This window comes from Ruditapes philippinarum, unplaced genomic scaffold (assembly GCF_026571515.1).
Source record: "Ruditapes philippinarum isolate M1 unplaced genomic scaffold, ASM2657151v2 ctg17352_1_1_1_1, whole genome shotgun sequence".
NCBI lineage: Eukaryota > Metazoa > Mollusca > Bivalvia > Venerida > Veneridae > Ruditapes > Ruditapes philippinarum.
In genome coordinates this window covers 12328-23845 of record NW_026865401.1, presented here as the reverse complement: position 1 = coordinate 23845, position 11518 = coordinate 12328, and the positions used below count along the sequence as shown (strand labels likewise).

The 11518-nt window shown below is 31.4% G+C and overlaps 1 protein-coding gene across 1 annotated transcript; it reads left to right on the top strand.

The window, feature by feature from the left end:
* The first annotated feature begins 7443 nt into the window (after window positions 1–7443).
* Window positions 7444–9279, top strand: LOC132728869 (uncharacterized). Its single transcript, XM_060714558.1, has 2 exons — window positions 7444–8543; window positions 8897–9279. Exons 1-2 carry the CDS (start codon window positions 8489–8491, stop codon window positions 9277–9279), a joined length of 438 nt encoding a protein of 145 aa, XP_060570541.1. The 5' UTR covers window positions 7444–8488.
* Window positions 9280–11518: the final 2239 nt, after the last annotated feature.

The window sequence follows — 11518 nt, the reverse complement described above, 5'->3', positions numbered from 1 at the left end:
TGTTCGCGGAAAAAATTTTGGGCGCTTGGGTTTATGGGAAACGATCTACTTTTGGACGATGTGGGCCTTTTTCTTTATTTTACGCCCATTAAATTTTTGTATTATCGACGATAATTTTTTATTGATTTTGACCAATAGCAGTAACCTTAAAAAAAAAAATGTGGTATTATTTAAACGGACTTTTTTATAAACCCAAAGGCGGGTTTGGGGTTTTTTTGAATCACCTAAATTTTTTTGTAAAAACAGTTTTGCAATTCACCTTTTAAATCAAGAATTTTTAAAACCCAAAACGAATTTATGGATAAGGGTTCTTTAAGCTTTTTAAAATTTAACAATTTTATTTTTTACACTGAAAAAGTATTTATTTTTCCCTGTAACGCCCAGAGAAATATTCCCTGGAAAAGGCTTTAAATGGGGGATTTTAATTTTAAAATTTTTCTTAAAAATTTAAAAACAAAACATGTATTTTTTTTTCCCCAAAAATAAAAAACTTTTGGAAAAAACTTTTTTTTTTCCCCTTTTATTTTTTTCTTAAAAAAAAAAATTTCCCAGAATGGGGGAAAAATTTTATAATTAGAAACTTTTTTTAAATTTAAAAAAAATTTTAAATTTAAAGGGTTTATAAAATTTGTAATAATTCTTATCAAAGAAATAATAATATCCCCTTTTTTAAACCCGACAAAACGAAAAAAAAAAATTCAAAACTATATCAATTTTTAAAAATTTAAACATTTTTCATTTAAAAAAAAAAATCCCCCCAAAACTGTTTTTTATGAATTAAGTTGAAAAATTTTTCCTTTATTATATACTTAAGGAAAATTAAAAACCCCCCTTTGCTTCATTTTTGCATTTTATTCCCATGAAAAAAAAACCCATTTAACGACTCCATTAAAAATTTATATTCTTTAACAAAATAAAAAAACGCAAATTTTAAAACTAAAAGTATTTTCAAAATATTTGAAATAAAATTTCCCCCCCAAAGAAAAATCGAAGAACCAAAAGGTGAAACCCAAAAATTAAACATTTTTTCATCAAAATTTAATCCCAAACTTAAAAAAGGCCCAAAAAAAAAAAAAAATAAAAATCTAAAAAAAAGTAAATAATAAATGTCTTTTCGAAATGTCACCGTCGGGATTTTTAAAAAACGAAAATTTTCCCCAAAAGCGTCTCTTTATATAAGAGTACACCGTGGGCCTCATTTTTAAACATTACAGTGGGTAAAATCGCCTGTGGAATCTGACGCCTTTCGGCGGCCTGTAGTGAAACTTGCGAAAACCCCTGGTAACCCGGAGAAATTGTAGACCGTGGCACCAAAACGGTTGGTGCTTTTTATAAGATAAACCAGACTAAAATCTGTCCTAAATCTACCCCACATTTTTATTTCTTTGTAAAACCCCTTGCATTAATTTGTTTAAAAAAGTCTTAAAATAGTTTTTGAAATTTAGTCCCTTTTTTATAGAGGAAAAGTGTTACATTTTGTTATGAAATTTCATGGGGAGTTTTTACATTTCAAAAAACTGCCCATTGGCTATTTTCAAATTTATTCTTTTTTCATAAAAAATTTTAATTGTTTCATTTCTAGAAATTGTGAAAAAAAATTTGTTAACAGTTCCAAAAAATAAAAATTTCATTTATAAATTTAACCATAAAATTGGGTTCAATCTTTTTTTTTCTGTTGTGATCTTACCCGATTTAGCCAAAAGTTTTTTACTTTTGTTTTTTCGGGTTTTACTGTTTTTTTTAAATGAAATTTTAACTTCTTTTAAAAATGCTCCTTTTTTCAAAATTTTTGGTATCTTTAATACCGAAATACATTGGGTTTTTTAAAAAAAATTGGAAAAAATATTTAAAAAAAAACAATTTTTTTCCCTTGGGTTAAAAATGCAATTTCCCGACGTGCTTTTCATTTTTCCGAAAAGTTTTAAAAAAATTAAAAATTTTAAAAAAATATAAAACCAAAATTTTAAATTAAATTTGTAGTCCCCTTTTTAGCAGCAAAAAAGACGAAAGGAAAATAAAAAAAAAAGGAAGAGCTTTTCCAAATGCAAAAAACTTGAAATTAAAATGGGGAAAAACTTTTCCCATTTTTTTTTAAATTTTCTTTTTTCTTTGGTTTGCCCCATGTCGGGGTTTGTTTTGTATACCTCTTTTCAAGAAATCACTTTCAAAAATCGAAAAGTAACGAAAAATTTTGCTTAATTTGGATTTGATAAAAGGGACGCTTTTAAAACTAGTACATTTAAACAGTTAGAGTGAATTTCCTTTTTTTGAATCCCGTTTTCTTTCCCAAATTTTTAAAAACTGTTTAGGGTTAGAGTCCTTATCTATATCACCGATTTAACTTTAATTGTTTTTTTTCCCCTTTAATAAAATTTTAAAATTTAAAAATTTTTTTTCCGCCCGTCGTTTAGAGTCCAGGGAAAATATTTAAATTTATTTGCTTCCGACCGGATGGAGCTGACTTTTTAGACTGTTTTGGGGCAAGTTCAAAATTTTTTTCTTTAAACCCGGAAACCCGGATTTCTTTTTGCCCTTATAAACCCCCTTTTTGGGCCCCGAAAAAAGGATACGAACGCTTTTAAAAATTAACCCCGATGATGGGGGCATTTGGGTTTTTGAAATTGAAAATGTTTGATTGGCATTTTCCTGTCCCTTGTTTTTTCTGACATCTTGGTCTTTTGGATCTCCGTCTTACGAAAAAAGGGTTTTAAAATTTTAAAGCGGGAAAGTGTTTTTAAAAAAGTTTTTTGTGACGATTTTTCCCCTTTCCTTTTAAAAATACCCTTTTAAAATTTACTTGTACTGGAGATGTTCAAAGGGGATGAATAAAATCCTGAAAAAATACAAATCAGAAATTGATGTGTTTCAAGTTATAGAAAAATTTCTGATTTATATCAAAAACATACTTTTCAAATAAAAATTGCAAAATTTTAATAAAAAAATAATTATTATACCTTTTAAAAAGAAAAATTCTGGGGGCACGTTACCATATTTAAAACCGGGGATACCGCCCGAAGATCAATGTTCGTTTCATTGTATAATATGTTTTTGTGTAACAGGACAAAACAAGCTGATAAAAAGTTTTAACTTTTTAAACCCACTTCCCTTTGAAACTAGAACGTTTTAGATTAAAAAAGAGAAAAAAATCAAGATAACACCTTATAAAAAAAGCACAAAAAAAAATCACTTAGGTATTATTGTGCCCAAACATGTTCTATTTCATAATGTTTCGCTCCTTATCAGCTTTTGTCAGTAAAAATTAAAGTTACAACATAATTGACGTATTTTCCCTTTGAAACACTAAAGATCTAGGCTGTAAACCCTTCGCAAAGTTTTTTTATTGAACCGCGTCAGACAAAACAACATAGTGGGTTTTCGACCACATGGATCCAACCCGCCTCGAAACCCCCGGGATTGATCAGGATCCCAAGCTTTCGCTTACAAATTATAAAAGTAGAGAAATGATAGCGAACAACATGATCCGATCAGACGCGCGGATGGAGGCTGGTCTTTATCCATGCTGGTCGCAAACCATTATGTTGGTTTGCTGACCGGCCTTTTTTTTTATTGTATTATTGCCTCGGGTATCAAAAATCGTTTTGTTTTTTTATCTTATCTAAAATCGTTCCCCGTTTGGAATTTTTGTTCCCATAAAAATCTGGATTTTCAAGTGTGGGTAATACAAAACTGTGTGATTTATATATTTAAATAAAACAATCATAAAATCTGATGTCCAAATTCAGAAAATTGAAAAAAATACGCACCTTGTAGAATAGCACATATAACAAATATATGAAACTCCCTTATTATCCAACCCATGTTTCTAGCAAGTCTTTTCTACTAGTTCTGTCTCTAATTTTTTATTTGAGAAACGAATTTCACAAATATAGGCGGTTAGAAAATCATGACGTAGTAGTCAACTAATGGCGTTTTCGATGAATTCTCGAGATAAGATTGAGTTTATAAGTGGAAAATGGAGAAACCATTTAGTTCTTTACAAAATAATTTTAAGACGTCAAGATGTCAAGATTTCAAGATGCATAAAATTTTGGCTTTTCTTCTAAATGCTAGGAATTATTCATGTTGCCCACATATTGCCTATTTTGTGGCATTTTAATGCAATATTCAACAGGAGCGTTGTTTGTTGTTGTTGTTGGTGGTTGTGTTGTTGTTTCTCTTCTTTTTTCTTTTTTTTAATCGGAAAACATGAATATGTTATCACAGAAAATAGTATTAACTTTATCGCATGTGCATTTGGTTGATTTACACTCGCAGCCGGAGTGATAAGTGTATGGCCGGGCATAATTATACTTCCTATGTAACCGAACTGAATATGATGCAGCTGTTATTACCATAAAAGTTTAATATAGCTGTACGTGCGTTTGTGGGTGTGCGCCATAAGTCCTATCATCAAGGTCGTCTCAATGTGTGTACTGTGATATGGAAATAAGATGCCCATAATTAGTAAAAATAAGTTGATGAAATTCTTCTCTTAAAATAACTGAAAGTCAAAAACGTGCCTTAGATCTTGATATACTAGATAGGTATATATGTTATAGTTGCTGCAAGTGTTCACGTAGAGTTCCAATCAATAGTAGAGATCAAAGAATTTGCGCAAATAATGTCAATTTCATGGGAGCAAACAGAACCTAACCTTTTACTTTATTCATTTAAGACATTAGCCAATATGTCTTTATTTTTTATATATCGACCTATAATATGTGCTATATATTTTAACAGGAATATAGTTTAGGTGTTAGTAAGGGAGATGAGTCCACAATACATACTGACAATAGACATGTATGGAGTTGCCCCCCTTATAATTATAGTTTCCTGCAACTTGATTAAGATGGCTACAGCATGATGGTTATGTTTGACGTCTTTTTTTAAAGTATGTTTTATATACATGTATGTAAATCGTGTATATAGGAGACTGAAATAAAGAATATATTGATATAAACATTTAGATTTGTGGCTGGGGGTTGCCTTTACGGATTGAGGATTGCATCCATGTTTACAACTGTGTGATCGTAATAGGCGACTAAATGGGTTCGAATTATTGGTGTCTGTGCATCTCTTAGCTCCAGCAGGTAAGGTGGTTTGGTCAATATTTGTAACACCCGAGGTTAGACAAAACCATATTTCCTGTTTCTGAGCCATATGACCTAAACTGTGTTGGTGAGCCGTAAAACCAAACAAAACAAATATCATTATAATCAAGGCAAAGATACAATTCTAGTATATACTATAATACATAGCATTTTCGTATGTTAAGGGCAATAAGAAAAAACAGCAAATATGAAGTTGTACTGTAGAGAAAATTACAAGATGAAGGCTGAATATATTTGCAAAATATGTTTACATTCATAAGCTGACAAAAATTAGGTTCAACAAATTGGATAATCTTTTATAATACTTAGATCTATACAACTGTGAAAGATGCGACATTTCTTTGTTCCTTGTCTATTTAGTATTAAAAAGTATAATACAGAAACAGAGAATCAGAAAACTAAACTTTGTAACTTTTTTCTTTATTTGAATATTGGCATAATATATTTACCGATTTAGTACAAAATTACTTCTTACCTAGTATTTTAGGACACATTTGATTATTACTTGACAATTTAGGACGCAACAATATATAGCCAGTTGTTTATATATATGTAAAGAAATGTGATACCTTTAACTATGACAGACAAACATTATATAAAACAAAATTCAAAATAATGGATGCTTTTATAACGCTTCAGAATATATTTCTGGTGTGATTCATTTGCCAAATAAACATTATTTTCCGTCAATCTGTCAAAAGCTATGGAATGATTTGCAACACATTTTTAATAAAGTACAACGTAAGTGCAAAATATCATAACATTCATTTAAAAATAATCTCACCCATTACAGAAAACTGGATGACTTATATTTAAATCCGGCTAGTATATAGATATGTTGTGTGTGGACTCAAGTTCGAATGTCTTCCGGAAGATGATGACCTATTATTATTGCAATGTTAACCCAAAGGTGCTAGTGGCATTGATTTGACCTAAAATGTGTTTAACCTTGTTATTTATGCAATAAAATATACATATATTAAACTTGTTTTACTGTTATATTGTCTATAACAATATAACAGTAAAAAATATATATTTTTTTAATATATGGATATTCTATGCAATGCTGTTCGCTTACAAACCCCATTACAAGTATCAGTTTCTCTACTTGTAATGGGGTTTGTAAGCGAACAGCATGGATCCTGATCATACTGCGCGGATGCGCAGGCTGGTCTGGATCTATGCTGGTCGCAAACCCATTATGTTGGTTTTGTCGTGACGCGGCTCAATTATCAGCGTACGCCTGTCACAAAATAATGCAATAAGCATTGCCTGATTTTTAAAAGCTCTTAGTGGGTTGTCATATAATACAATATAGTGTTTCAAATTTATTTAACATTTGTATCGCAAGAGATATGAATAGTTTTTTTATAGTTCTTCCTGAGTTTCAACACAAGTGAATACGTTAAACAGGAAGGTTCTACATTTTTCTGTCGGAAACAAGAGGATGGGTATCATTTAATTATTAGAACAAACGTTATATCAATCAGTCTATACATTGTTGCACTTAATTAATCATGAAGAATCTTTTTATTTTATACGGGTTTTGCATTTTTTAGTCTCTACCTCTACATATCTGAACATGTTACTAGTTATTCCGTTTAACTTATTATGTAAGTCGGAAGTTACTTCAGCCAATACAAATGTTAGTTATGTTCCAAATGTTCATTATGCCTCAGAAACAAAAACATTAGTTTTAATACATTTAAATACCGGTATTAGAGCATGTTAGATGCTTGTGTCCTTAAAAATATGAGCCGCGTCATGACAAAACCAACGTAATGCGTTTGCGACCAGCATGGATCCAGACAAGCCTGAGCATCCGCGCAGTCTGATCAGGATCCATGCTGTTCGCTTACAAACCCTATTACAAGTAGAGAAACTGATAGTGTACAGCATGGATCCTGATCAGACTGCGCGGATGCGCAGGCTGGTCTGGATCCATGCTGGTCGCAAACGCATTACGTTGGTTTTGTCATGACCCATGTTGGTTTTGTCATGACGCGGCTGATATGTAGCAGAGGATGGCTCAGGTAATTGGCCAATGAGAAGTTCTTTTTTCTGAAACTATAAAAGTACAAAAAATAATGTACACGGAAAATAAAAAGTCATTGAAATTAAAGTAAAATGCATTTCTTGGGCATATTTGACCTTTAAATATATTGAGATTAAGAAGTGAACTTTTACTGTTAAATAGGTAAATGCGTACCTAGATCATGCATCATGGTAGTATGTGTACATTGCAATGATATGTGTCCTTTACAATTCTTGAATCACATCATGAAATGTCCCGCACAAACCCAAATCCCTTTTCTAATTGACAATGCCTATAACTAAATTGATAACCTCAGTGTTATTTAACGACATTTACAAATGTAATTTTCACAGTCAATTTCACATTGAAGTCAATGTCTCCTAGTTTTTTGTGGTTAGAGGAATGAAGAATGTATATTTCAATTATAATAACAAAACCTGTATTTGCTTTTGAAAGAAATATATTGATCATTGTAATCAACAACACCATAATAAGCAACAATTTTCATGTGTGACTGAAAGAATCATCCAGTGTGGATTTTTTTCTTCTGCTTACTTGCTAAAATTATATTTATTCCATCTGAACATGCAAACTTAGTACGTAATACAAAACTTTAAAACTATTTTTATACAACGTGTACAGTTACACGAAGTAGAAACTCAGAAGGATCAACGCTCTGGTGTGATTAAAGTTAACTTCATGTGCACTGAGATATACGCATGCGCTGGTATTCCACTGTGAACGACGCTTTGTAAAGATGCCCACAGCTGCAAAGCATTCGATGTAATTGGACAACAGGTTTTGGCATTATTACAAAGCATGTCAATAATACCTTTTACGAAATATAACATCCGCCGCACGACGAAGGAGTGAATAACCTTGTGTACTTATCAATTGGTTGTGTCTAATACGCTAACTGAGCGGTAACGGAACAATGATTATCTGATTAGTTAATTATGTCTCTTTTTACAGTCTGATTCATTGTAAGGTATAGATGTTACTGGTTTATATAAATGCCAAAATGCACGAGAAATTGATAAGTTAAAATCAGTATGAATGAAAAATAGAATCTTATTATACTGCATTGCTTTTTGTATATTCATTTCCCAAAATGACAACGCAACGGAAACGACATTTATCAGCGCTAAGTTCTATTCCATGGCCTAAAAGAATTCGACGAGAGCTGTCTATAAGTGACAAATTTAAATTAGTTAAAGACAGTGAAACTGCCGAGACCTACTTTAAAAATCTTTATCTGACAAAAAAAAAACGGTTTTGCATAATGAATATCAGTATTTTCTTACTACGCCTTCAGATGTTTAGACATTTTTGAAGTGCCAAGATGGATTGGAGACGTGTTTTTGTATTTGTAATCACGATTGTGGTGCAAATAAAAAGTAAGTTTGTTTCTTTTTCTAAAGAAATGCTAAGTAAACAAGAATGGTTTTATATAAGACTCCAATAAGTGTTTTTGCTGTGAGTTACAATAATACGTGATATTTCGTTATAATAAAGGATATAAAGAATTTGTTACTACTTATTATTATGATAAATATAATATGTTTTTGCAAATCCTCATTAAAACACCTTGTTAAACCGATTTCTGAATAAATCGTCACAAAGTTATTTGTACACATTGAAACGTTATAATTACACATATTACGACTTTTTTGTCAGATGAAATCGGCGTATTTATGATAATTTTTACATATGTTGACATGAATCAATGAACATATTTTTTTATTTTCAGGACATACATCGGCTTTCTTTGATGGCGTCACCACAAACATGACTGCTGTTGGCGAAGATGATGCCGCAATTATTGACGTCACTGTCGAAGGTTTTCCGCCATCTTTAGATTGTGTAGTCCACGCAAGCGACGCTAGAATGGATACAGTCGACGTCTTTGAAACAAATGTAACCGATCAGTTTAAAGTCACTACAGATTTTCAACCTGCCGGATATTTTACAGTTTATATAATATGTTTCAAAAATGATCAGTACGGGACAAAAGAAGACAGCATCTTCTTTGGAGACAAAATAAAAAGTTCGATCGCAATAGACAGTCTCTCATCAACTGTTATTGCATGGTGCATGTTTTGCTATGTGCACATTTTGCGTTGGCTGTGCTGAATGTGATAAAGGCATTCAGCTTGTTGTTGTTGTTTTTTTGGGGGTTTTTTTGTTGCTAAATGTTCATAATTTTATCAGTCAGGAGATTGCCGGCAGAAACCGTAAATGAAGAGAAAGTAAAGTAATAAAAAGTGAATAGTGAATAAGAACATTGTAACTGTCGTCTGCAATCTGAGAATCAGTCTGTGTCATGAAAATACTTTGGTTTTGTAAATAATTGTTACCATACTTATGCTGTTTTATATGCTTTTTTGGTTTGGTCAATTTTATGAAGACATTATCACGGTCCAGCTCTATGAGCTCCTTTCTAATTTTTACTTAAGAAGTTTTTTGCTTGAATGCCACATGTCATCTCAACCCTTTGTCACGTATTGCGTGTTTTTACTTTTAATTATATATAATGATGATTTCTCAGTGGCCCTTCTTTGGGCTTTAGTATAAATAAAAGTTCTTTTTAAACTGGTAAAATGTATTCTGTTTAGTATTTTAATATCAACATTGTAGCCTCGACATAATCTTCTTCTAGTTTTTGGATTGTAAAATTATAACTATAATATTTTAATTGTGAACTTAAAACATGCTTTCTTTTGCATGGTGTGCAGAAAGCGTAAAAATACAACAGCGCAAAACGCATAAAAGTAATTTCTTTTTAATTATTTAATTGGCTTATACTCAGTAACATTGTCCTGACTCAAAAGAGTTATTTAATTAATCACCAAAGATCTAATTTCTAATTTCAAATATCAAATTACAACAAAAGTAAATTGTTTATCCTTTCAAACAAATTCAGATAAAATCATTTAGCCTTATTATGTTATTATTAGAAGCAATGATTATATGTACATAGAAAAAAGATCTTTTTTTCTAAAACTGCGCGTAAAACATATTATTTGTTTATACATTTTTAATTAATTTATTTTTAGTAAAAAAAAAAGATTGACGTTTTGAACATTTGACAGTTTTATATTTTTTGTGAGAAAACGACAACATAAATAATAATGTTTGTTCGTTAAAGTTATTACATTTTTTAAAATAAAGTTTATCTGAAAATCTAGAAGTTGTGTGTATTAATTTTGAACAAGATTGCTTTATTGCCGCATTCTAATCGGCATGTCAATCTTATCATTCATTTCATTAAAAAATTGACGTACATATTCGTATAAGAGAATTTGGAGTATAGAAATGCACAATGATATAGATCTATTCATTTGAAAAATATATATATTACAGTAGGGTGAACGTTTCGGTTGTCAAAAATAGCGTTTTTCGTGCGTCCGTTTTTCGTGTAACGTGCGTGCGTATAGCGTGCAACGGGCGTTTGCTGAAACGCTTTCTCAAGCGTGCATCGTTTACAAGCGTTTAACGTTTATCGTTTTCCGTGTATCGTTTTTCGTTTATCGTGCGTCTGAAAGCGTGCGTTTCTTATTCCCAGAAACGTTTAGCGTGCGTCTGCGTTCGTCTAAGCGCTTAAGTACCGTGTTTTGCGTCTGTTACTATTGAGAAGTAAAATAATATCTTAGATAGATATATTATGTAAATTTCTTGTTTCTTAAACATGTAAGAGATGTTCTGTGTCCCTGTCAAAGAATAGAAGTATTATATAAAGAAGTATTATTGTGATATTTACATTAAAGTTTTAAAGTTTGTGACCTCGCGGTGAATACTGGTCAGATTTCTACATGCTTTACGCCGAAGATTAATTAGTTTTTGTATCATAGTTTGGAGACCTTTCTGTTGAAAATGTGTCAGGGTTAAATCGTATACATATACATGCACAGTGCGTTAAATTGAGTGCGGGTATTAGTTACCCGCACTCCAGAGCATGCCCATTGATTGGCTCATTTTGCTGGGGTTTACATATTGTGACGGCAGAGAAAGGGAAAGCGACAGAAATGTCATATTCAGATGTTCGTTCATTGGTTCATTTTTGCCGGGGTTTCATAATGTGACAACAGGGAACGTGCTTTTATTTTTGACTATGATACAAAAGAGAAAGAAAACCAAAACACTCGGCGATCTGATTAATACTCGGGGTCTACGCCCCCTCGTACAAATCAGATAGCCTCGTGTTTTGGTGCTCTTTCTATTACTAATCCTATTTTACATACGCATAAGATTTAATTACTAATTAATTGCAACATTTTTTATATTCAATTCAGCAAACAGGTGTTTATATGCGTACCAATATATATTAGATATGAGGTTCGTCAGACATCAAATGATGGTAATCAGACTAGCA

What these genes read in the sequence shown, in the direction of transcription:
- LOC132728869 (XM_060714558.1), top strand. Translation starts at nt 8,489, where the DNA reads ATGGATTGGAGACGTGTTTTTGTATTTGTAATCACGATTGTGGTGCAA. An exon ending in GATTGTGGTGCAAATAAAAA is followed by an intron (nt 8,544 to 8,896) that starts GTAAGTTTGTTT and finishes TTTTATTTTCAG; the next exon opens with GACATACATCGGCTTTCTTT.